The sequence below is a fragment of the Cannabis sativa genome, chromosome 8, assembly GCF_029168945.1.
Source record: "Cannabis sativa cultivar Pink pepper isolate KNU-18-1 chromosome 8, ASM2916894v1, whole genome shotgun sequence".
Lineage (NCBI taxonomy): Eukaryota > Viridiplantae > Streptophyta > Magnoliopsida > Rosales > Cannabaceae > Cannabis > Cannabis sativa.
Window position 1 is genome coordinate 36,322,865 of NC_083608.1, and position 27,923 is coordinate 36,350,787.

The 27,923-nt window shown below is 37.2% G+C and overlaps 1 protein-coding gene across 1 annotated transcript; it reads left to right on the forward strand.

Moving 5' to 3' along the window:
• The first annotated feature begins 10,166 nt into the window (after positions 1–10,166).
• LOC115698856 (glutathione S-transferase F11) lies at positions 10,167–13,745 on the forward strand. Its single transcript, XM_030626061.2, has 3 exons — positions 10,167–10,407; positions 12,228–12,276; positions 13,112–13,745. Exons 1-3 carry the CDS (start codon positions 10,261–10,263, stop codon positions 13,558–13,560), a joined length of 645 nt encoding a protein of 214 aa, XP_030481921.2. The 5' UTR covers positions 10,167–10,260; the 3' UTR covers positions 13,561–13,745.
• The last annotated feature ends 14,178 nt before the right edge of the window (positions 13,746–27,923 follow it).

Sequence of the window (27,923 nt, forward strand, 5' to 3'; positions counted from 1 at the left end):
ATCTCCAAGGAGAGGAATTCCGCTCAATAGCCTTTACCAGCATATCACAGTCGAATAGCAGATCAAACTAAGGGAAGGAGAGCTTTTTCGAGACAAAGGCACTTGCAACAAGTGCATTCAACTATGCCTTCAAAGAATCTCGCGCCTGAACCTTCTTTGCGAAAATTGACCTAACATTTCCCTCGTCATCTATAATGACCACTCCAACTGCTGCTCTTCCATCAGAGAAACTTGCATTAGCTGAAACCCGGAACCTCCTAGGGCGAGGAAGGGATTGAAGGGTGTTTACTGACATTTTTGGAAAATTAATTATAAATAATTAGAACCAAAGAAATAAATAATTAAAAGAGAAAGAGTAAGAACAACACAAACAGTTTTTACGTGGTTAGGACGTTAACGAGTCTTAGTCCACGAGTCAATGTTATTATGTAACTTAAGCTATTAAAGCCTTTGGGAATACAATGAGCGTAAGTTCTCAAGTTTGCCTGAGCAAATATTACAAGAGAATTTAACCCTTAATTCGAAGGATTCATTGGGTATTTATAGTGTTAAGAGAATTACACTTAGTTTCTATTTTTCCTCTATTGGGGAGTTTACATTGAATTACTTAACTTGGGCTGTCTTGTGAAGTCCAACCCACGAAGAAGATGATCTACTGACTAGGCAGATTAGATATGGTTGAATTAGTCAAAATCGTGTCCTATAATCGTGAATTAATTGCTTGATCTTTGTTTAGGAAGTTTTTTCTTTTAGCTTGATACGATCTTTTGTCGAGATTCGAGGAGCATTTATTTCCTTATTTGTGCACAAGAATAAGAAGGAAAACCGGACTGGTCTAGAAACATATTGTCTGACTCTTCCGAGCACCACGGTACTGGAGCTGCTTCCGAATACGAGCTATCACTTGCAAAAGATCATCTGATCACGAAGCTAAGGTACGTTCCTATAAGGTCCTATATATCTTGGGCTTGGCCCAAATTATCTTTTTTAGGACCAATTGGTGGGCCTTTGATGTTGACCTAAATATACGTGCCTCTTGCTAGAAACACGGATGACAAAGGGAATCTTGCCAGCCACCTTGTCACGCACTAGTATCCTTAACTTTCTAAGTATTACTCCAATGATCCTAGAAGGTAGTTACAATCCTTTTCGCCATCACTTCCATCAAAATTAAGACCTTCTCGTGGAAAGATTCATTCCGAAATAAGTCAAAGCTTATACCACACCATTGAAGCAAACAATCTAAATTCAACAATCACATTTCCATCAGCCTGAGCAAGGAAAGGAGGATCCCAGAGCCAATTAATTAGCTATCTACCAAGAGATATATCACTATCTTCGATCCGTAAACACCATTTACTACGGAACCAAATAATCTTATAAAAATTGGAAATCTAGTGAAGAGATGAACTAAGAGTCCCTTTCATCTTCTCCACACAGACTACACACCCCAAGAAGGTTGCCAAAAATCTGTTGCAATCTCTCACCCATTGGGAGGATCTCCATATAAATCTTCCATAGAAAAAGTTTAAGGCGGCTATGCATATTGCTGTTCCACACTTTAATAATACTTCCTTTCAATCTTAGAAACCTTTGTTCGTTAAGCTTCCAGTATGCCACTTTTAGAGAAAACCTCCCTGCCCCATCATGCTTCCAAATGATGGTATCCTCTCTAAATAAAGTGTCTAGATTCATAGAAATAATACCTGAGGCTATCTCAGGAATAAACAGACGATGAATCTCTAATTCCTTCTAATTGCACATCTCATTATTGATCAAATTCCTAATGCTTAAACAAGGTGTTTGCACCGCAGTAAAAGCCTCCCCTATCACTAAGAATTGATCATTGCATCTCCATTCCAAACCCCCCAAAACTATAAATTTGAACTATTCCCGATAAGCCAAACGACATTCTCAATCAAAAAATATTGTGTTCTCTAGATTCCCTTCGCAATTGCTAAGGCATGATGGGGAAGAGAACTCTGCCAGTAACTAGAACCAACACAATATTTATTGAGCAGAACCTTGATCCACAAAGCATCTCCACCCTTCAACAACATCCACCACAGCTTGGCCAAAAGGCAGAAATTAATATCTACAAATCTTCCAATACCCAGTCCTCTATAACTTTTAGGCTTGCAAATCGAGTCCCAAGACTTCATAGCTAGAAAATATTTTTCCTCAATTGATATATGTCCACCAAAACCTCCATGCTACTTTCCCTAGTTCTTTAGTTACTTTGTCTGGTACCTAAAATATTAATATCATATAAACAGGCAAAACATTGATCATACTTGTAATAAGAACTGTTCTCCCAACCTAAGATAACAGCTTTGCTCTCCACCCTTCCAAACGAGAGTTGACTTTCTCAATAAGGAAATAAAAATATTTATAGTTGTTACCTGTAACAAATAACAAATTTTGAAGAAAAGTATCATTATCCTCCATCAAAGAGAACTCAATTGCTTCTGAATACACTCTTTAGTACTAGTTGGACAGTTCTTCAAAAAGAAAATCTGAGACTTATTGGTGTTAAGAACATGCCCCAACCATCTACTATAATCTAAAAGGCATAACTTCACATACTCCACATCCTTCGTTGAAGCTTTAGAAAAGATAAGTGTATCATCTGCAAACATCAGCTGAGAAACTGAAGGATCAGGTCTGGAGATTTTAATTCCCTCTATCAGCCCCTAGTGTTCCTTTTTAAAAGAAGACGAGAAAAGACTTTTGAACATAGAATGAAAAGATACGGGGAGAAGGAGTCTCCCTATCTAACAACTTTCTTCAAGAGAAAAGTTTTTGTCAACCCACCATTCAGGAGCACCTGAAACTAACAGAGCTTATACAACATAGAATATACTCTCTGAACTTGTCACTGAAGCCAAAAGCCTAGAGCACTTTGTCAATAAAACTCCACTCAAGACGGTCATAGGCTTTTGCCATATCACACTTTAAACCTACAAAAGCTTTCTTCCCTTTCCTTTTTCTCATGACATAAACCACCTCCTGAGAAATAATTGATTTTTTTATAATCCAGTTACCTTCGACAAAGGTGGACTGGTTAGGAGAAATTAACTTTGGCAACATTCGCCAACAATTTTGTAATGATTTTATAATAGACATTACATAAGCTAATTGGTCTAAAACTATCAAAATACTTAGTCGTTATTTTTTTTTCAGAACATGCACAGAGAAAGTGCAATTTACCTCTTTCACGAACCTCCTTGTCTAAAAAAACATGCCAACAAAGTCACAAACTTGAGGTCCAACAATATTCCAAAAATCTTTGTAAAATTTTGTTGGGAAGCCATTAGAGCAGGGGACTTCAACGAGGCTAAGCTCCAAACCACCCTTCAGATCTCCTCATTAGTAGGGAAGGCTCCCAATAATTTTTTTTCCCTTCGCGTAATCACTGTCCCAATGATCGTATTTATCTCCTCATCCAAAGGAGGATAGTTGAGGAGAAGATATAAATGAAATTCTCGTGGAAATATTCTGCAATATTGTCAGGACCCTCAATCCATTCATCATTTGAGTCTTTAATAACCCATATAAAACTTATTTTCCTTCAAATGATCACAAAGGCATGGAAAAATTTGGTCTTCGGTTTCCCTCCTCAAGCCAAAGCTCTCTTGACTTTTGTCTCCATATCAACTCCTGTCTTCTCTCAATTTTCTCCATTTCTAACAAAATAGCACTTTCCAAATGAACATTATTAGGAGAAGGCCTTGGATTTTGAACCTCAATTAAAAATTTCTCCAATAACATTATTTTCCTTCTACAAAGCTTAAAAAATTCCACATTCCACTTTCGCAAAGCTTTGGTTGTACTTCTTAACTTACAACATAAAATAAAGCTTTGAAATCTCAAGATATCCCTACTCCAGGATTCTTCGACAATTATGATATAGTTTGGGTCACAAGTCCACGCATCCAAATACCTTAAGGGTTTCCAAATACACTCCTGATCCCTAAAGGTATCCAAAATAATAATCGAAGGATCCAAAAATAGAGTACCATTAGTTTTAATCCCCGCCTTGTGGAATTGAGTGACCCACTCAGGAGAACCAAGAACCATGTCCAACCTTAATCTTGCTCTTTTGTCAAGGTGAACATAACCCCTGTGCCTTCAATATCAATAAACCAGAATCAAAAATGAATCATCTCATCCCCTAACCTTCTGAGATCGAGATTGGTCAACCTCCAACCTTTTCATCTTGGGATAGAACCAAGTTAAGGTTCGCCATAATAATCCAACCTTTTGTGGCATAGTGTTCCAGAGTTCTTGGTGGTCTTCCCGTCTCAAAGGCCCATAGAAAAAGTGCCCCGCCTAGGATTTCAGATTATTTTCTAAACTAAACTTAAGCCTTTACCATATCAAAATCACAGGTAAGAATGTCCACGTCTCTACATCCTAAACTCTTTGCCAAAACAATACAATATCTCTTTAGCCTCATTCAAAGAATGAGCCACACTATTAGCAAATCCTAACCTCATTCGAATAACCTCCATTTACAAATCTAATTTTTTAGTCTCCATCAAAAATATAACATCAGACCGCTTCCTAACCATAATTTTCCAGAGCGCCTCCACTGCCTAGGGCTTCCCCAACCCCTAGTAGTTCCAAGAAAGAACTAACATGGGGATTTTGGGAGCATGTATTGGCCCGCCTCCTCGACCCTAATAAAATCCTTAGATTCATCGTTAATAGGTTTTGTAGTGTTCTTTGACAACTTCTCCGACGACTCGAGCTGTTCATTAGAATTTTCCTCAAAAGTCTACAGATTAAGTGTACTCACCTTCCACCCTAGAGAAGAGCTAGGACACGGTTTCTTTAACAGTTCTCTTTCCCCAATAAAAAGGTCACTCACCCAGGAACAAGGCCCAACCCCAATCTCCTCCACTCTTCTTTTCTTTCCAAATTGTGGTCCAAATGGGCCTTTGAATTCATTCCCCTCTAGATTAAGGCTCACTTTTTTGAAACCATATTTATGCTTAGGTTGTGCTAGTATTTGGGATGCACAATAGTTAAGGGTCCATAGACCCTTTAAAGATTGAGGCCAAATGCAAGACCTTAGACTTTGACTTCTCTTTTATTGCTAGGCCCACCTCTTTTCCCGGCCCATCACCAAAGGACTCGCTAGCTATACTAGACATCGTACCATCATGTTGTGCCACAATCGAAATGTCAGAGGAATTTTCATGTCCTCCCTCTACGTGATCTATACTATCACGAGGGACAATTGTACCTTTATTTGACACATCAAAGAGGTGCACATTATCATGCTGAACCTCAGTCACTAAATCGACCTCTGCATCTTCCTCCACCAGGACAACTGTAAGCCCTTCCTCAAGAACTCCATTACCCTCCCTCCCGCTCAAGGTTGGTTCCTCCGCATCGACGTTCACCACCGGTTGATGTTGAACTTCTTCTTGAGCTCTCACATCAGCCAACTCCCTATCCAGCCACAACTGTTCATACAAAGCATTGTTGGGTTTTATGCCCTAAATAAAACTCATTTCAATATAATCAGATTTACTTATTAATATAGATCAGAAATAACATTTAATGTTGCATGGTTCACATGATTTATTTCATGATTATATTTACATAATGTATAAATTCATCTGAAACCCTTTTCACATACTTGATCCTGTTTATTGTGTCGTCAACACATTGGAAAGTAAACATGACTATGTGAATAAAGTTTCCTAGATTTATCAGACATAGGGTTTTACTGATATGATAATCTACAACAGAGTTTACTTGCATTTGGAGAAGTGCTATGTTCTTTCCAGAGCATTGGTTAAAGTAAAGCTCAGGTTGGATGCATGGAGTATGCATCGGAAGGGACCGATATTGAACTTTGACTTAGATTTAATTAAACTTACCGTAAAATCTATTCAAGTCAATATCGCCTAGTTGATCCTAGATCAAATGTTCTTAATCCTGTTATGATTAGGCTCAATCTTGAAAGGCTATTCGTGTTCTTTGATTTGTTAGTTAAGCCTACTTTTAGGTCAGGGTGATACGTACATTTTGGGAACACGGTAGTGCAATTGAGTGGGAGCGCTAGCATAAACATGGAATCTATAGCTTACATACGGCGAATAGTAAGCAAAGGATGATCTCCTTCGAGCTTGACCAAACGAACATAAATGGTGGAGTACTCATTTCACATAAGCTGAAATATCATTTATACGGGGTCAAGTGTTTTAAGGAATAAATACATTGTAGGGTGTAACGGTAATTTAATCCCTTTACAGTGTAGATCATTCATATAGAGGATCATTGATCACATTAGGATTATAACAATGGATAACTAATGATGTGTCTATATGGTGGAACATATAGAGCATTCTATATACTGAGAGTGCAATTCTAAGTTCTATGCGTGGATTCAACGAAGAATTAATAAGTTAGTGAATTTTAGTGCTAAATTCTTGATCTACTTATTGGAAGCTCGGTTATATAGACCCATGGTCCCCCCACTAGTTGAGATAATATTGCTTGTAAGACTCATGTAGTTGGTTTTGATTAATCAATTATAATTCTCAAATTAGACTATGTCTATTTGTGAATTTTTCACTAAGTAAGGGCGAAATTGTAAAGAAAGAGTTTTAGGGGCATATTTGTTAATTATGATACTTTGTATGGTTCAATTAATAAATATGATAAATGACAATATTATTTAATAATTATTTATAGTTATTAAATAATTAGAATTGGCATTTAAATGGTGGAATTAGAAAATTGGCGTTTTTGAGAAAATCAGATGCAGAAAAGGTAAAACTGCAAAATTGCAAAAAATGAGGCCCAAATCCACTAGTATAGGGCCAGCCACTTTTGTAGGCAATTTAAACTGATATTTTCATTATTTTAATGCCAAATAATTCAAACCTAACCCTAGTGGAATGCTATAAATAGATAGTGAAGGCTTCAGGAAAATTACACTTAAATTTTCTATTTTTCCTTCAGAGAAAAACCTGAGCTTTTCTCTCTCCCTATCTTTAGCTGCCACTTCTTCTTTCTCTTCCCTCTTGAATTTCGAAATTCTTAGTGTAAGAGTAGTGCCCACACACAGCAAGTGATACCTCAATCATAGTGAGGAAGATCGTGAAGAAAGACTTTCAGCAAGAAGGAGGTTTCAACATCAAAGATTCAGAGAAAGAGATCCAGGTTCAGATATTGATAATGCTCTGCTACAGAAAGGAATCAAGGGCTAGATATCTGAACGGAAGGAGTCATTATGTTCCGCTGCACCCAATGTAAGGTTTCCTAAACTTTATATGTGTTTATTTCATCGTTTTAGAAAGTTCATATTTAGGGTGTTAATAAACATACTTGTGAGTAAATCTAAGATCCTGGTAAAATAATTTCCAACAAGCATAATCAAAAAAAATAGTCCCAGTTTCGAGAACCAAGTATCATCCATGGTCCATACATCAAACCGTCTTATTGAAATAATTAGTTATCATACACTTGGTCCTCTTATAGCATTCCGCCTCATGGGCCATGAGCCCACACTTATAATACACGCTATATTTTCATACTTGAAATAACACCATATATAGACACCTTCCTCCATTAGAAGAAATAGGCCAACTAGTAATGGTTTCTTCAGTTGAACTTCCACTTGAAACCAAATATATTCTCTCCTCGGGAACCCATTCCTCTACATTCTATCAATATTGATGACATTACCAATTTTCTTGTCAATGTTTGCAATATTTTTCTAGGTCCAGAATCTTTGAGGTACATCATACACACGAACCCACATCGGAGTAGAGTTCAAATCCATCGCCTTCCAAAGGCCATTCTCTGGCATAGGTTTGAAAATAAGAAAACTATCTCCTATCCTCCAAGGACCATTTTTTACAGCAAAGTCAGCTTCGCATGCAATTTTGAATAAACATGAGAACAAAGGTATTCTTATGAACTTCCTCGAGTTTCCATCCTAGTTTCAGCTTCCACTTCTTGTAAAGAACCGATCGTAGGAAACCAAGAAAGAAGACTTTCTGAGTGAGCAAAAACCCAACCACCAAATGATTTATCGCCTCATTTCCTAGTAGAATCCACCAACACAATAGAATAGTCATATCTTGCTTTTAACTAGTAGCAACCATAGAGAAAAATCAACAGCACCACCAAGAGAAAAAAGTAAAAGCACAAGGAAAACAGATAAGAAACAAGGGGATAAAACCCTAGATCACTACAAGAGGATCAATAATATTGGTGATTTTTCAGCACGAAAACTAGGAGTGTTCGTAGTGCGGGTTGTAACCTTTTTTTCAAACCAAACAGCACATGCGGTTTTTATAATTTCTCAAACTGCAACCGCACCGCGAGATCTTAAAACTACAAAAACCACACCGCAAAAATACAGTGTGGTGCGATGCGATTTGTGCGGTTTACACCATCATCATTATCGAACATTATAATAAAAAATTAAAAATCAATCTTTAATGTTTTAACAATACAAAAAAAAAAAAATTATTAAAATTTTAACATCATAACATATATATTAATCATCAAATTATTATATTGAATTGTTTCTAAAAGAAATATTAATGTAATGTATACATATATTACATATATATTTGTTCTTATATGAAAAAAGAACAAAAATCATATTGTAAAAATTGGTAATTAACTTTGTAAGATATAGAGCAGTGCGGTTTGAACGCAATTATTAAATTTTAAACTACAAACCACACCGCACTAGGCGGTTTGGAAAAATTGCAAACCATAACTGCACCAGTACCGCAGGATTTCAAACTGTTTATTATGCAGCGTGGTACAATATGGGCAGTTTGTACCGTATAAACGGTTTGATGAACACCCTTAATGAAAACCCTACGTATGAAGAGCATTTTTCAAATGTTGTGAAATTCCCACCCAGGGGCGGATGTACACTCAAGCTTATAGTGGCCATGGCCCCCCCAAAGAAAATATATATGTACATCATTTTTAACAAATTTATATTATGCAAACTTTAATTTTTCGTATTTATTATATGGTGTCCCTCATTCACAAAGAAGTCAAACTAAAATTTTAAACTGTTAATTTTTTTATCATCAAAATATTAAATGCTAAACTAAATACAATTTCTTTCCTTTTTTTTATAAAAAATATATATGTTTCCTTTTAAAAAAATATTTATTTTTTTCATTAATACTATTAGCTTATTTTCCTAGTCTAGTCATCATCGTCACTTAGTTAAAAACTAATTAAAATAGAATGTTCATCTATTCAATTATGAATATAGTGAAAACTACACTTTGTAAAAAAAAATAAAAGATGCATTTTAAAATGAATGTTTACTAGTATATATTGAAAAAAAAGAGTAATTTGTGCCATAAATATCTATGTTTAATTTTTAACGGTAGTAATACTTAAATTATATTTCTGGAAATTCTGTAGGTATTTAGCCGTTAAGTGTCGAGTCAACTACCACATGACAATTCTTATTAGTCCAAGCCAATAAATTTTTATTTTTATTTAAAAATTAATTTAAATGTACCAATAAGAAAATAACACGTAGATAATGACTTAACACTTACCGATCAGGTACCTACGAAAGTTCTAGAAATATAATTTAGGTATTATTACTGTCAAAAATTAAACTTAAATATTTATCTGCAACTAAAAATTAAATTTAAGTATTTATGCCGCAAATTATTCAAAGAAAAATTATTGAAAATTTTAATATAAATTCACTTATAAATAACTTACGTAATATGCAAGAGAAACATTTTATATTTTTATTTTAATCATGAATTTTAATAATATATTTTGAAATATTTATCACTTATATATGATACAATTTGGCCCCCCTTAATTTTTTGTCCTGCTCCGCCCCTGTTCCCGCCCATTAATAAAGTTGCATTATTTCAATGGACAGAGACAAAATCCATTTTTTTAGAAAAAACGGTACGTACTTTGAAAAACGACAATAATTGGTGAAGTTATATTATAGCATACGACATATCCTACTATGCAATGCAACCACCGGTGCGTACTTTGAAAGTGGTAATAAGCATGTGTGTCTGCCCCATCAAAAATATTATGCTTGACAAGTAACAACAACCACATGTGGTTACTCATGACTCTCTAGACTGCGCAACTCTCAATCTCATGCTATATATATTTACTCCTTTTTCATTATCATAAACATCCAACTTTTTTTCGGTTCTATAAAATAAATAAACAAATAAAAACAGTAAGTGTTGTTGTTGAAAGTTGAGAGTGAGAATAATGGTGGTCAAAGTATATGGTTCATTGAGGTCGGCGTGTACACAGAGAGTGCTTGCTTGCTTTCACGAGAAGGGGATTGAGTATGAGATTGTTCATGTCGATCTCCAAACTGCTCAGCACAAACAACCCCAATTCCTGCTCTTACAGGTCTATATACACACACAAATATATATATATATATATATATATAAATATTCTAATTATGAGATTTTAGTTGATTGGATTTATTTATGTATACAAATTTGGCTTATTATTTCTATGTTATTTATGGCATATGCATGCTGACATTATATCCACCACACATTCCCTTAATTGGAATTTTCTCTCCCTATATAGCTATATTATGTATCTATGTATATATATACTTACTTTTCATATCTCACTTGAAAAAATATATCTATATTTGCCAAATAACTTCTACTTTTCTTAATATCAAACAGTATATTTAGATCCACCTGATTGTGTAGAAACAGACGTTTAGTTTTGTAATAAAAAGCTATAAATATCAATACACTCACAATACTCATATACATATTTATTTGTTATATACTTGCTTTGATTTTTAATCAAGCGAATCGAATAAAAGGAATTAAAAATAAAAGAGAAATACTAATTTTTGTCTCGAGTTTTTTTTTTTTTTTTTGAAACGGATTTTTGTCTCGAGTTTTAGGCAGAACGATTTATATTACACTGTTGGATAAAAAATATTTAAGTGTTATGTGTCCAGCACCACATATTCAAATAGATTATGTATATTTGATTAAAAAAGATTACGAAGTAATTTAAGTTTCACAGATTCAATTTTTTTTATACAAATTAAATTGCACTAACTAATGTATCATGATGTCCCACAATAATATTCATTATAATTAAATTATACCAATTAAATCAAAAATTTTGTCTCCTAAACTTTCCTTATACTAAATTATGTTCTCTGAACTTTTCTAGCCATTAAAAATTGTCCCTAAACGATGGAGATTGTTGGATATAAAGACTTTTGTCTAATTTCATTCAATTTTATTAATTCGATAATTGTTTATGTACTAAATCATGCTCCCCAGATTTGATATTTACTAAATCATATTACTCGAACTTTGACACGTACTAAGTCATGTCCCTTGCACTTTCATTCATGTTAGACATTTCTTACTAAAATTAGACAAAAAATCTAACAATCTCAATAATTTAGGGGAATTTTAATGACCTTAAAAGTTTAAAAAACATATATAATTTGGTATATATCAAAGTTTATGAAAAAAATTTTAATTAGCTTAATATTTATAACTCCCAAACTCAAAATTAAACAAGTACGGTACTACCCAACTTTTACTTAAACTTAATTAAAATCTTAGTTTAAGTCATTAAAATCTTAGTTGGAATCATTTATAAGTCATTAATTAACTAAAGAGGAGTGCTACGGCCGTCAACCTCCTGTTACAATCTCTTAGTCAATCTCCATGCCGGAAAACACATGTCGGAATATTTTTTGTCAATTTTTTTTTTTTCACGAGGGTATTCGTTATGCTTACAACATCATCCATGTAATTTTTTAAAAATTTCGACTAGTTTACAATGCCAAAATTACGTTTGAAGTTTTTTGAACGTGCATGGTAAACTGGAATATTAGGAACTCTGTTTTCGGTACTATAAACTATTCGGAATTTTTCAAAAATTTACAATTAGCATTACTCTTAACTAAAATATTCAGGTCAAAAAAGAAAATTCTAATGTCAACTAAACTAAAAAGATCCTTTTTTTATGTATACGTATGTATAATTAATACACCTTGTATTTTCAAAAATAAATAAATAAATAAAACCTTGTAATATATACATTAAGCTGATTATAAGAAATGTCTTAATCTTTAATGAAAAAAAATGGCTTAATCATTTATTATTTTTGTTTTTAAAGAAGATGAAATGTCTTAATTAATTAATAAATTTTGTGGTTTGTGGTTCTCTCTACAGCCATTTGGACAAGTTCCAGTTATTGAAGAAGGAGAGTTTAGACTTTTCGGTAAGACACTATTATAATGAGAAATCTATATCTATCCAAATAAACTTTCTATAAATTTTAGCTAGTGACATGTATTGTTGTAGATTATAGAATGGATTTAACGTTTAGAGGGTATTTTTCTTTACTAAAATGATGTTTGAGTTTGCAGAGGTTGCTTCTATTGAAGTAGTATATGCTTCGAGTTTTGTTTTTTTTTTTGTTCTGAAGAGGAAACCTACAATTTGAACAATATTTAAAAAACAAAAAATTAAATTGATTACTCTAATTATCATACAACCACTCTTACACTATTATGTTACACCTCACCAATAAACATAAGGTATTAAATGCCCCGATTCTTTTTTAAATGCGGCATAATAAAATTTTAAAATTTTTTAATTTTACACTTCAAAATAGTATTTAATGATTTTGTCAATTTTTTATCATTTTTAATGGTAAAAGTAATTTTATTTTAAAGAGTGGTTAAGGTTTTAGATAAGTTTATAGTGCATTACTCTAAAAAGTATTTTGGTAAACTGTTTATCTGTTTTGGCATTCAAGAGAGTTTTTTAATCTAAAGAATCATGATTGCATACGTTGTAGTTATTAAGGACAATTTATAAATTTTCAAAAATCTCGAATAATTTACAATGTCCAAAATAATATTTTGCTACTATTTTTTTATACGCCTGATAAGTAACTGTTTAAAACTTATTTTCGGTACGGTAAACTATTCAAAATTTTCTAAAAATTTACCAAAACAGCCCTTTAAAAGTGTACTGGGTGTACTACAGAAATTTTCTAATTATTTTTTATTAAGGTTATCCACAATTAAAAGTCGTGTTATTAATTTCAGAATCAAGAGCAATCATACGGTACTACGCAGCCAAGTACGCCGATCATGGAGCCGACCTATTGGGAGCCACAACAGAGGAGAGAGCCATAGTGGACCAATGGGTAGAAGTAGAATCCAACAACTTCAATGACATAGTCTACACTCTGGTGCTGCAGATCCTAATCCTCCCAAGTATGGGAAAGAAGGGAAACTTGGCTCTGGTACACGATTGTGAGAAAAAGATGGCGAAAGTTCTTGACGTGTATGAGGAGAGATTAGGTAAGAGCAATTACCTTGGCGGTGACGCTTTCAGTCTAGCCGATTTGAGCCATCTTCCAGGGATTAGATATTTAGTGAATGAAGTTAACATGGAACATTTAGTGAGTGAGAGGAAGAATGTGAAAGCTTGGTGGGAAAGTATCTCCAACCGCCCTGCTTGGAAGAAATTAATCAACATTATCGATCATTGACTATTTATTAATTAGCTGCCTCTCTATGGAGGTGAAACTTTCCCAATGTTGGTTAAAATTTTAAATAATTTCATCTATCATATGTTTTTATTTTTGTCAAATCTTTTTTGTTTTATGTTTGGAGAGAAATATGTCTATGCAAAGTTTCCATTTAGTAAGATTAATAATATTGTGTTTTTATAAAAGTTTGTTATTATCTTAATTTTGTTTAACTAAATATGTTGTAAGAAATAAATAACTAAAAATGTTATAATAAAAAGTTAAGGAAAATAAGGCTAATTAGGATTTTTGTCCCCTGAACTTTGACATGTACTAAATTATGCCTCTGAACTTTTAGGGTATGTTTGGAAGTAACTGTGTAATTACTAGGTAGGGTAATTACTAGGGTAGTAATTATACAGTTTAGTAATTACACTATATTTTAAAATGCAAGGTGTGTTTGGATATGAGGTGGTAATTACATATGAATTCCTAATATCTTGTTTGGCAAAATAGTTAGTTTTTACATGGGAAAATAATATTTTTTTAATAGCTAAAGTTTAATATGGAAAGTTTTTAGTAATTACACAGTGTAATTATATCCAATTCTAATGGGGGGCCATGAGAATTGGAGAGTGTAATTGGAACCCCTCAATTACTTCCAATTACACCGTTACAGTGTAATTACATGGTTAGACAAACATGCCAAATTGTGTAATTACCTCCAATTACACACAAATCCAATTACATTGTGGCTTTCCAAACGCACCCTTAAAGTCGTTAAAAATACCCTCTGAACTATTGAGATTGTTAGATTTAAAGACTTTTCTCTAATTTTATTCAATTTTACTATTTCACTGATTGTTTATTCAATTTGACATGTACTAAATTATGCCTCTGAACTTTTAAAGTCGTTAAAAATACCCTCTGAACTATTAAGATTGTTAGATTTAAAGACTTTTATCTAATTTTATTCAATTTTACTATTTCACTGATTGTTTATGTACTAAACTATGCTCCCCAGACTTTGATATCTACCAAATCATGCTCCTCGAACTTTGACATGTACTAAATTATGCCACCTGAATTTTCATCCATATTAGACTTTTTTACTAAAATTAGAAAAAAGTCCGTAAATCTAACAATCTTAATAGTTTAGGGGACATTTTTTAACGACCTTAACAGTTCAGGGAGCATGATTTGGTACATGTGAAAGTTTACGGGGGCAAAAATTCTAATTAGTCGGAAAATTAATATAATGGGGTTTGACCGCAAATTTTTTTTTTTTTTATCATTTTTCATAATTTTTATTTATTTTAATAATTTTCAATATTATTTTTAGATTGTAAAAATAATTAAAAACAAAAACTTTCATTTTCATTTTTTCATCCTAATTAAAAAAAAAAAGGCTAATTAGGATTTTTGCCCCCTGAACTTTGACATGTACCAAATCATGCCCCCTGAACTTTTAAGGTTGTTAAAAATACCCCCCCTGAACTATTCAGATTGTTGAATTTAAGGACTTTTGTCTAATTTTATTCAATTTTACTATTTCCGTAATTATTTATGTACTAAACCGTGCTCCCCAGACTTTGATATCTATCAAATTACACCTCTCGAACTTTGAGATCTACTAAATTATGGTCCCTGAACTTTCATCCATGTTAGAATTTTTTACTAAAATTAGAAAAAAGTCCTTAAATCCAACAATCTCAATAGTTCAGGGGACATTTTTAACGACCTTAAAAGTTCAAGGGGCATGATTTGGTACATGTCAAAGTTCAGGGGGCAAAAATCCTAATTAGCCTTATATGCTTCATTCCCACCATTTTAATGAGCACCACCATCACTATTACAACACCTAAAAACCATCACCACAACAACTACCACACCGCCACCCACTACTACGACGGTCCCACCACCACCCACCACCACAATGTATTTCAAACAATCTCAATCTTAGATTTAAACACAAAATACAAACTGAAACGGGAATTGAAAAATAATATGAGATCCTACTTCCATTAACTTGATAACAAAAAAAAAAAAACAAAGAAACAAATAGAAAAAGAAGAAAAAAATTACTAAACCTAAATCTAAACCTCTTTCCTCTCTTATGCTTCCATCAACTTGTACACGCTTCTACCTAAGTAGGCCCGACCGTTTCTTGGCATTGGCGAGCAAACGAAAGCCACGAACGACTTCTCTATCCTCGAAATCCCATCTTCGAGAACTCCCAAAGCTTTATTCCTCTCTCATTCTTCCCTTTCTCAATGCAATTCTCCATCAAGAATTGAATGGGGCACCACTACTTCCCCAAGGTCCAGAAATCTCAATCCCATCTCTTTCCCGTGATTTGCCATCCCCGAAAGTCCTCCACCTTCACCTGTACGAGGAGATCTGAAGAGGGAGAGAGGACGAAAGAAAGAATTAGATTTAGATTTAGGGTTTATTATTTTAGATTTAGTTTGTTGAATTTTCTTTTTAATTTGTTGAAATTCTATTTTTATGATTATTGAATTAATTATTCAAATTAAATAATTAATTACTTTCCTGTTATTGAGATATATTTTTTTTTTGAAATTAAACTCTTATTAACAACAACCAAGAGTTTAATACATATCAATAAGAAAAGAAGAATAATCTTCAATCTAAGCTAATTCACCATCCACCCTAAGTGTATGCACAACTAATTCATGAAAAACGAACATGAACTAGGGATGCCTTAAGAAAATTGGAAAGCAAACTAACAAAAAAATCTATAAAAACCTAGCTCATTTGAAAAGAAAGAGTGCTATTGAATAACAGAAACCAAAGCTAAATAAATAAACTCAACATAACAAAGAGAAATAACGTGTAAAACCAATCCATCACTATCATTAAGACTGAAGCTTCAGCTTGAATGATTAAGAAGTAACCAATGAGTTCAGATCTTCTGCAATATGTGAACTTTTCGTGTGTTGAAGTATAGATAAACAACCTACAAAATACCAAAAAGATAAATGAGGTAAGGAATTTACTTATAGAAAATAAACCAAATTTAAGAACCAAATTTTCAATATATATATATATACTTATATAGCAATTAAAATATGAAGAAAAACTTATCTGTGATAACCACTGGTCCTCCAATAATCTTTAATGTCTTTAAAAATCTATACACTTAAAAAATAAATAACACAACAAAAATACACTAACAAACTGAGAAAATATGAGTACACAATATCACTTTCCTTTATGTACAAAATAAAATAAAATGAAATATGGTGAAAAATAAAGTTTTGAAAAAAAAATTGTTAAGAAGTAATATTATAAGAAAAATAAAACAGTCCAAAAAATAACTCAATAGATATGATATCAAAATTAACATAATACGAAAATGAGTAGAAATTAATACAATAATTCTTATACTCTTGAAATAATAAAATTTTAAAAAGAAGTCGTTACAAAAATAATGTATATAAATAATTTTTATTTTAGAAAAAAAAATATTTGATTTAAAGAAATTGGACGAAAATAGAAAAATAATTATATTAGGATTGGTTAAAATAAATTGATGAAGACATTTAGTTAATTAATTAATTAATAATAATAATAATAAAGCAGTTACAAAAAAAGGGAGCCCCAAGTCGTCCATCAGGCATGAAAAACGGACTAGCACTTCAGCCACTATTCATATGCGCAACCACCGATGGCAACCAACGACGACAACTGCACAGGGCTTGGGCTTCAGCCTGTCGTCATCGATGATGGGAGCTTCGGGATTCACCGACACCATCAGAACACGGTTGAGGCACGTCTTCAGATTGGTTCGGGGCATAGCAGCGGCTTCAAAACGCTTGGAGAGATTTGAAGCGAAACAATTTCCCAACAAATTCCAATCTTTGATCAGAGATGCTATTTTACTCATCCTAAGAGCTCTGCCAAAGATTCTTTTGTTGCCCAAAAACGATGATCTAACATGTGTCTGAAAAAAATTTCAAAGGTCACGATTGGCAAGATTATTCTCATCTTCATCGTCACCATTGATCTCACTCGAGTTGACAGCCATGATGAAATGAAAAACAAATAGGAGCCATGTCCAAGAGTTGAACCACCATCGGACCATTGGGCCACCTCGTCGAAAATCCAACGCCTCTAATCGGAGACGCCTTGCACCTCCAATCAACCATGTTACACCTCTCTGCACACCCAGCGCCTCAAAGCGTTTCTTGTAGAACTCCGTCATTCCACAACCATGGTCGGCGTATACCATATCTGGTTGAATCGATGAGCTCATTCCACAACCACAGTCGTCCATAATGGGCTGAATTTTATTCCGATTCATTTAAAGTATAAAAAGGTATCTCACTTTTTAAAAAATTTCAATCTAATTGATATTTAAACAGGAAGAAAAACTATTTAAACAGAAATGATATGTGTTTAAATAGGTAACTAACATAAGGTAAAAATGAACATAAAGTAAAAGAACACACAAATAAAGACTCCCTCTTTAAATTTGTCCCAACTATTGTAATCTAAACTCCTAATCAATTTTTTGAAGTGCTAAGATCTTGAACTCCCTTCAAATCATAACACTTGCACTTATCCTCCCAAAAAGTGACCCCCGAACAAGTCTTCTCCCGAAGCTTGATGAGTGATGTCCAAGTGTGTTCAACATGCACAATTTCCACGAAGAAAAAATACATAAATAACATAGTAATAAAATACTAAAAACGTATTCGACTCAAGTTCCTCACACAACAAAAACACACTCTAAACTTAAAAAATGATTTAGAAGAAAATACACCAAGAGAGTTGTTGGACCAAAGTACGTAATTTGATCTTCTTTTTTGAAAACTCGGTATTATATTTTTTCATGCCAAATATTTCATGTTTCAAATTTTAATTTATATTATGATGTAAATTTTTAATAGTGTTTTTTTTTTTAGAAAAAATTATATAATTGACCAAAATTTTTTAAAAAAAACACAAAAATACTTTGTTGTCGAGTGAATTTCGCAACACCAAAAAATATTATTTAATTAATATAAAAGAGAATTTTTAGGAAAATGACAAGTGCGAGTATTCAACCTAGAATGGCGAGTACTCGACTGGGAATGCAAGAACAAACAACAAGGCTGGAAAATGTAAACAAGACAAAGAATTATAGTGGTTCAGTCAGATTGTGATCTGCTTAGTCCACTGTAGCAAAGGATTCGTAGGTGCATTTTCATGGTGGATCACCTCTTTATATACAAAGTAGGTGTCCAATCGGTTACATAAGGAGCACATTCATTGTTAATCCATTATTTACACATTGAATTGCAATAATTAAACTCAAACAACGTTAACATTAATAAATGTGTGACAGTTACTAAGTTCATCAACGTATGCGTCTTCCGCATCTGCGAGTTGACTATTAATGTTCCGTTTGTTGAGCTCGCAGGATCGCCAGTACGTTTGGAACGTCTGCGTCCTTAGGTAATCGCCCCTTGTAGATATCGCATGTTGGAGCTAGTAAAATCTGGACATGCGAATTTATATCGGTCTGTCAGGGCTATTGGGTCGTTGGGACCAAACTGCATCATAGGGAGTTGGTCTCTATACTTGTCACGGAAATATAGAGGGGACACTCGCACATGTTCTGACACATGCGAGTTGGATCTACCCTGCATGATGAGAATTGCGGTTACGTGGTGCGACTTAAGTCGCACTCGCAGTATCTCGCTGGTTTTATCCTGAGCGAGGTCTAAACTTCGAGAAGTCTCTCACGGACATTCAGCTTTCATTGGAAATCTGAATACACGTGTCCTTTAAAGAGGAGTCTGGTCTCGAGTTTCTAGGTGAGAGAAATCTCACTATAACACATGCCCCTTGTTTCGCGATGTGACAAGAGCGGTCACTGAGGGAAACTATTACTCGAGAGACAGGTGAAAGGTTGTCACGAGGAGGTGACCTTTTGGTTGTCCCATCGAGGGTTTCGAAAAATGACGGCTGTAATTATTAGTTTTTATTATCTTTAGGGTGCCACGTCACAAAACTCTTCGGTTTTCGTGTAGGCGTGGCCATAGTTGGCCGTTAGATTGGGCGACCTTAGGCATTCTGGCTGCCACGTGTCACAATCCCAATTAATAAGGGATATGGGTATTTAAGCGCTTTGATACGAATCAAATTTCCCATTTTTCCCTCTTATTCTTAACTTCCCTCCAGTGCATACACTTCGAAAAAATCCATTCCCAGATTTTCTGCCATTTTTCCACAACATTTTCAATCTCAGAAGTGATCGAGAGTAATCGCAGGAATCAAAACCAAAGGTTAGTTTCTAAATCACTGCATTTTCGTTTTCTGTTTTTGGAGAAAATATGTTTTATTTTCTGGGTTTGGATGTTTTAAAGGCTTTTTAGGAATGTATGCTAGTGGGTGTTAATGAGGTTATGTGTTTTGGGTAAGTGAAACTGGGTAACATTCATAGAATAGGACCTGTAAACTGACATAACCGCACACAATTCATAGGCACTGTTTCACGTCTCGAATACTCGCGGATATTCGGATGAACAATTTGAATGTTCGCGGGTGTTCAGATGAACAGCTTGAATAATCGCATATTTCCAAGACTTATTTCCACTTAACTGTTAGCTAGATCTTTTAGGATTTTTATATGTCGCGGGCTGAGTTGTGTGGGTATTAATTTCTATTCCAAATGGTGGGTGTGTCACAGTATTCTAATGGCCATATATGTGATTATATGCCCCTTGAGATACTGAGATACACCCAGCCATTTGTGACATGCGCTAATACTCGAATGATCGCACTCTTTGGTTGATAGGTAGTCTCGGAACGGTGGGGGTCTCACAGTAACTTCAGGGTTATACTCGAAAATGCATACCTCTTGAGTCACTGTGAAACTCCCAGCCGTTTCTGGAGGTATACCATTTAACCGAGGATGCGTGAATTACTTGCCCAAGATAGTTGTATCTCTTTTCGCACATTGACGGGATGGTCAGTATTCGCATGGAGGCTGACCCTTCTGTCGAATGCGACTTTATAATCTACTGCGGGTGAGATCACTTACTTTATTTTTCACACATCCATCACGCTGAAAAGATCTTCTATCTTTCAGATGAGCGATTTATCGGATAGCCAGCAGCTCGGCTCAGGAGGCCACGCATTTGACGGTGAGTCGGACCAGGAGAGAGACAGTTTTCTCCCTACGGACATTTCCGAAATGGAGGCTGCGCAAATAGAATTAGGTCCGATGTCTTCTGTAGACATCGAGAGGATGGTGCAGGAACTCGCAGAACCTGGGACCATCGATATCCGGGACAGCGAGTCCACAGTGTCGGCGCGCGACTATCTTATTCATACAAGGCATGCTCCCGACATCGAGGTCGAGGAGATGGACGAGGAATGGACGACTCCAGCCCGCGAGTCAGGTGGGGAAGAGGAGGAGGCGGAAGGGAGTGGGACAGATTCGGTCGACGACTCCCAACTGAACGAGCCCTTTGCGTGCGAGGATTTAATCTCGAGGGTTGCCAAATCAGACTTCACCACTTTTGTGAGGTTGAATTTGCTGCGACTCGCGTTTCAACGTCCTAAACCCTCTCAGAGAGCACACCTTCCATTCACTAACCCTGCGATCATTCCCACAGAGGATGTGGTAATCTCAATACCCATCCTTCGATGTGGTGTATCGGTCCCCTTTCATCCCTTCGTCGCAGCCATTCTCAGGCGATATGACGTATCGCCCTTTCAGTTAACTCCCAACAGTTATCGCACTGTCCTGGCTTTCTATGCGATGTACATGGAGTACGTTCATAGGGCTCCCTCAGTAGAAGAGTTCAGTTATTTCTACGACATAAAGAGCGTAGGTCTCCATAACGGCTTCTACTACTTTAGCAAATGGGCGACTTCTGAAATAAATGGTGTTGAGGGAATGGTGTCGAACATGGGTGATTGGAAGTCGAAGTGGTTTTACGTCTTTAAGGTTCCTGGGCTTAGGACCGACTTTAATCGCAGACCCAGTATGTCGCGTATTTTTTGACTTAGACATTTTTTGCTTTGCTTTTGAAATCTTTTGCTTACTCGCTTTTTGTTGTTATCGCAGATAGACCAGCTCGACCGACTCTTGACGCGACTAGCAAGGAGACAGCTGAAATTCTCGGGAGCCTTCCGGTGCAAGATCGCGACTGGCGATTATTGTGTACAACTACGAAGTTGCGAGAACATCAGCTGATTCCCGAGAACGCAAGTCTTCAACGGGAGCTAGTATACAAAGAACCATCCGAGAAGCAGCAAGAGCGAATAGACAAACGTCTTTCTAAGCAAACTCCTCGACAAATTTCAGGTAACTCGTCTTTTGTTATAAACTGACAGGTAGGATTGTGATTTATACTTATCTTTCATTCATGTTCGCAGATATGACTTTTACGAAGTACGCACATCACGAAGATCAAACCAAAGGGTGGAACAGCGACGACTTCGCCGGTCGTTGCCCAGAAGAGGAAGAGCGATGTGATGGCTTCGTTTGTCGCAGACTCTTCCAAGAAGCTGGCCAAGACCACTCAGGACAAGGGGAAGAAAGTCGTCATTGACCCTCCTGTTCGCGCTCGCGACTTCCTGGCCATGCAGGAAAAGTTCCTGGCTGAGATCCCTTACGAGGATCTCGTTACTCGATCCACTGAACTGGCCGCGCAATCCATGGCTTTGTTCATAAAAGCTGCGGCTACTCCTTCGAAGGAAGCCGACTCGCTGAAGAGGCAGAACGCTCATTTTCAGGAGAATATAAAAAAGGTGAAGCAGGATGTGGCGAGGATGGAGAAAGAGCTTGAGGAACTCAACAAGGCCAAGGAGAAGGAACTCGAGGAACTCAGCAGGGCGAAAGAACAGGTGGAGCTCGAGGTCAAGACGTCGCAGACAACGATCGCGGAGATTGCTCGCGATTTGGAGGCTGAGAAAGAGAATGGGAAGAAGCAGTACGATCAGGCAGTGTCTGATTATATCTATACCACTCTTTCCAAAGTCCCCGACTTCGACTTCTCTCTTCTTGGAGCCGAAGCTGCTGAGATGGCTGAGGCCTTTCGCGCCATGTCGCCTACTCAGACTCAAGGTGGGGGAGGCAACCTTCTGGACGAGGTCGAGGGCGTACAAGCTGAAGAAGTCGAGAATGAGGTCATCAGCAAAGTCGCGGACGAGACTGCTCCGGATGAGACTACTCCTGCTGCTCCAGATGCTTAATTATCTTCTGACTTATGTTGTTTTTTTATTTTTTATTTTATATATGCGGTACAAGGGTACTCGCGCTTATGTACTTAGACGAATTTACCTTTTGTTTTGGACAAATTTCTATCCTCGCGGGGATAGCTATCCTTTAATATTTACGCAGTACTCGGGTACTCGCGATTTTATATATATGTTTTCGACTTCGATTACAGCTTGGTGTAATCGCTATTATATATATTTGCGACTTTAATTACAGCTTGGTGTAATAAGTAGGAAAATTTTGCAAAGTTGGTAAACTAAATTTTTGAGAATTTAGCAAGTAATTTTATTCATATAATCAATAGTACATTCGAGCATATATCCCCCTATACTTAGGATTTTTTCTTGTTGAACAAAAAATATCTAAGTATAAGTACAAGAATTAACATAATCGAATAATGCGAATACTATTGATAATAAAATTTCAAGCTCTCGCTATTCCATGCTCGTGGAATCGCAGTTCCATCGAGTGTTGCGAGTCGATAAGTTGCATCACCAATTTGTTCTGCGATGAGGTATGGTCCTTCCCAATTATCCCCAAAAACCCCGTGCGACGGGATTTTGGTGTTTGGCATTACTCTTCTAAGGACCAAGTCTCCTGCTCGCAGGATTTTTACCTTCACATTGGAGTTAAAGTATCTTGCGGTTCGCTGTTGATAAGCCGCATTTTATAGGTGCACTTTATCATGCTTTTCCTCCAAAAGATCAAGGCAGAATAGCTGATTCTCGTTGTTCTGCGAGATGTTGAAAATATCCCTGTGTAGGGAACCTGCCCCAACTTCAACTGGCAACATGGCCTCGCACCCGTAAGAAAGTGAGAAAGGTGTTTCGCCAGTTGTAGATCGAGGGGTCGTATTATAGGACCATAGGACTTGCGATAACTCATCTGGCCAAGCCCCTTTGCGACCTTCTAATTTTCCCTTTATGGTGTGTTTAATTATCTTATTAACGGCTTCAGTCTGTCCATTACTCTGCGGGTAAGCAACTGCGGAAAAAGCTTTTTTAATCCCCAAATCGTCGCATAGCTGTCGCATCTCTTTACAGTCAAACTGTTTTCCATTGTCTGAAATGAGTTTATGCGGAATGCCAAAACGACAAATGATGGAGGTGTAGACGAACTCGCGTAATTTCGTTGCAGTGATGGTTGCGAGTGCTTTTGCTTCAGCCCACTTTGTGAAGTAATCAACTGCGACTACAGCATATTTGACTCCACCTTTTCCCTTAGGTAGCTCGCCGATTAAATCGATTCCCCATATTGCAAAGGGTCAGGGACTTGTGATAGAATGGAGGTTACTCGGGGGCTGGTGTGTGTAAGTGGCTATTCGCTGACATCTATCACACCTTTTTGCAAATGCGAGGGCAACTTGTCGCAATGTTGGCCAGTAATACCCTTGCCGCATAATTTTTAAGACAAGGGAATTACCTCCGGTATGATTGCCACAAATCCCCTCGTGTACTTCACGCAGTATGTAACCGCAATCTTCTCCACTGATACATTTGAGAAGTGGTTGACTAAAACTTCTGTGATACAACCTTTGGTCATATATCACATAACGGGCTGCTCGCTGTCGCAATTTCCTCGCTTCTATTTTATCATCAGGTAGGAGCCCCTTTTCAAGGTATGCGAGGATAGGAGACATCCAGGTAATCTTCTGAACATCATCGATTTCCATGATTGTTTCTCGATCTATGGTTGGGTGAGCCAATACATCTACCGGAATTACATCGAGTAATTCGGTTTCTCTGGTTGAGGCCAATCGGGCCAATGCGTCTGCGTGGGCATTTTGAGCACGCGGTACTCGAGACACAACTATAGTTTTGAACTTCTGCATTATTTCACGAACGATGGCTAAGTATTTAACCAATCTTCCGCCTCTTGCTAGGTATTCTCCATTCACTTGGCATACCACGATTTGAGAGTCGCTAAAAGCCTGTAGATACTCGACTTTCATCTCGAGGGCCGATTTCGGACTGCGATTAAAGCCTCATACTCGGCTTCATTGTTAGATGCAGAGAATTCAAAACGTAAAGCAGCGTGTACCTTGAAATTATTGGGACTGATTAACAAGATCCCGCTGCCAGAACCTTCGTTATTTGAGGCTCCATCGACATACAATGTCCATACTTCTTTGCTTGCCATGACAATGTCATTTCCACCCTCTACAACTGCCACCTCGGTGCTTGGGAATTCAAGTATAAAATCTGTCAAGGCTTGCCCCTTGATCGCAGTTCTCGGTTTATACTTGATGTCGAACTGACTTAACTCCATCGCCCATTTTAACAATCTCCCCGATGCTTCTGGTTTCGCCAAAACCTGTCTTAAGGGGAAGTTTGTTAAAACTTCAATGCTGTGAGCCTGGAAATAAGGTCGCAATTTCCTTGAGGATATTATCAAGGCGAAAGCCAGTTTCTCCATTTGAGGATAACGCGTCTCGGCGTCTAATAATCGCTTACTGACGTAATACACCGGGTGTTGGCGTCCTTGGTCCTCGCGGATTAGTACTGAACTAATCGCGTATTCAGAGACGGCCAAATAGATAGACAAAACTTCTCCGGACAACGGCTTTGATAAAATTGGAGGTTGCCCCAAATGCGTTTTTAAAGCTTGGAAAGCCTGCTCGCATTTTTCGTTCCATTGAAACCTTTTGTTGCCTTTCAAAGTCTGGAAAAACTCTTTACACTTGTTAGAGGATCTGGATATGAAGCGGTTTAAAGCCGCGACTTTACCCGTGAGGCTTTGAACCTCCTTTGGCTTAGTCGGTGATGGCATTTCTACCAATGCCCTGATCTTCGCAGGATCGGCTTCTATTCCTCGCTGATTTACCATAAAACCAAGGAATTTTCCGGAACCCACCCCGAAGACGCATTTCAACGGATTCAGACGCATCTTGTATCGCCGCAATATGTCGAACATGGCCTGTAGGTGGGCAATATTATCCTCCACACGTTGCGACTTTACGAGCATATCGTCAACATATACCTCCATTGTCTTTCCAATGAGATCTGCGAACATCATATTCACTAGCCTTTGATAAGTCGCACCTGCGTTTATTAAACCAAAAGGCATTACTTTGTAACAGTATAATCCTCGATCAGTAATGAACGAGGTATGTTCTTGGTCTGGTTCATACATCGGGATTTGATTGTATCCCGAGTACGCATCCATGAAGCTTAAAAGCGCGTGACCTGCAGTGGCATCGACAAGCTGGTCAATGCTAGGAAGAGGAAAGCTGTCTTTGGGACAGGCTTTGTTTAGATCTGTAAAGTCAACGCATGTGCGCCATGAGCCATTAGGCTTTGGCACGAGTACTGGGTTAGCTAACCAGTTGGGGTAAAATGACTCCCGTATAAAGCCGCAGGCAAGGAGGCGGTCAACTTCTTCTTTCAGCGCTTGGTACCTCGCGGGGTCCATTTTGCGGCGCTTTTGTCGGACACCTCGCACTTCGGGGTCAATGTTCAAGCGATGACACATGACCTGTGGAGATATCCCGACCATATCTGAATGTTTCCAGGCAAAAATATCAAGATTTTGTTTTAGAAAGGTCGTTAATTGTTCTCGCAACTGTATGTTTAATCTAGAACCAATTTTTAAAACCTTGTTATTATCTATAGGATCTATAGGTACCTCGATTGTGTCTTCCGCGGCTTGGGCTGCGGCGGTGTGATCGAGGATTCTTGGATCCAAGTCTGGTTGGTCCATGTGCGGTACCTCCTCGATCCTGAGGATCTCCTGGCGAGGTGGCGGTGCATCCAAAAGGTAGATAACATTTACCGTCCTTTTTTCTGCGAGTTTGACAGCTGCATTATAACATTCTCGAGAGTCGGATTGGACTCCCCGCACCGAACCTACTCCAGCGGGAGTAGGGAACTTCATCGTCAGATGATAGATCGAGGTTATGATCTTCATCTCCTTCAGAATTTGTCGACCAATTACGGCATTATACGATGAGTATTGGTCGATTACTGCGAAGTCGGCCATCGACTTGGCAGTTACCGGGGCAGTTCCCAAAGTGATTGGGAGCTTGATCATCCCTTTAATTGCTATGACATCTCCCGAAAAGCCATAGATGCTTGATGTCATAGGTCGCAAATCCTTCTCTTGCAATCCCATTTGCTTGAAGGCTTGGAAATTCAGCAAATTCACCGAACTCCCATTGTCGACCAGTATACGATGGACATTGTCTCCACCAATATTGGCGACTATCACTAGTGCATCAGAGTGCGGGTGGTGAACCCATCTCGCGTCGCTCTCCATAAAGACGATGTCGTCGCATTCTTTCTTGAAGAGCTTCTCTGGCCGTTCACCAAGATTGTTCACGTTGGTTAACGGCCTCTCCTTGGCTTCTCTGGCATACCTTTCTTGCGATTTGCGAGAGTCGCCTGCGATGTGCGGTCCTCCGATTATGGTTAAGATATTGCGAGGTGTTCTCGAGCCACTCGCGTTCTGGCTATCTCCTTTGCCATCCGCTTGGGGATGTCCCTCCTCGCTTCTTTTATACTTGTCGAACTTCCCTCTTCGGATCAGTTCCTCTATTTCATCCTGCAAGACCCAACATTCAAGAGTAGTATGACCAATGTCCTTGTGGTACTTACAGAATTTTTTAGGATCCCTACGGTCGCGATTTCCCCTGATGGGGGGCGGCTTCTTGAAGATGCCGTTCCTTTCCTCAATCGCATAGATATGGTCTCGAGGTACGGCAAGTTCAGTATAGTTGACGAAGCGAGGTCCTCCCTTTCTTTTTGGCGAGGACTCCTTCTTTGGGGGCGACTTAGCCAACTTCGGGCTTCGCGGTCTGCGCGGGCTACGTCTTCTTGGGCTTCGGCCCCTGGAATTCTTCCCTCGCGGACTACGAGAGCGCGACCGCGGTATGGGTGATCGTCGTTTGTTCTTCCCCTTCTCTAACTCTGCCAGAGAGTTCTCGATTCTCTTGTGAGGTTCGGCCATGGCGAAGAACTCTACTAAGGATTCCGGCCTTCGGGCTTGTAGTTCCTTCCAGAAGTCGGTTCTTGGCAAGATACCTGTAATCAACATACAAACAAGCGAAGACTCGGGGGCCTTCTCGACCTTTGTTACTTCTGCGTTAAAACGCTTGAAATAGTCTTGTAAAGACTCACCAGGTTCTTGTTTAATGTTGGCCAAAGTC

Bases quoted from the DNA above. Each gene is read 5' to 3' on its own strand.
- LOC115698856 (XM_030626061.2), top strand. From the start codon at position 10,261: ATGGTGGTCAAAGTATATGGTTCATTGAGGTCGGCGTGTACACAGAGA. The intron at 10,408-12,227 runs GTCTATATACAC...TTCTCTCTACAG, and splicing joins CCCAATTCCTGCTCTTACAG to CCATTTGGACAAGTTCCAGT. The intron at 12,277-13,111 runs GTAAGACACTAT...TATTAATTTCAG, and splicing joins AGGAGAGTTTAGACTTTTCG to AATCAAGAGCAATCATACGG.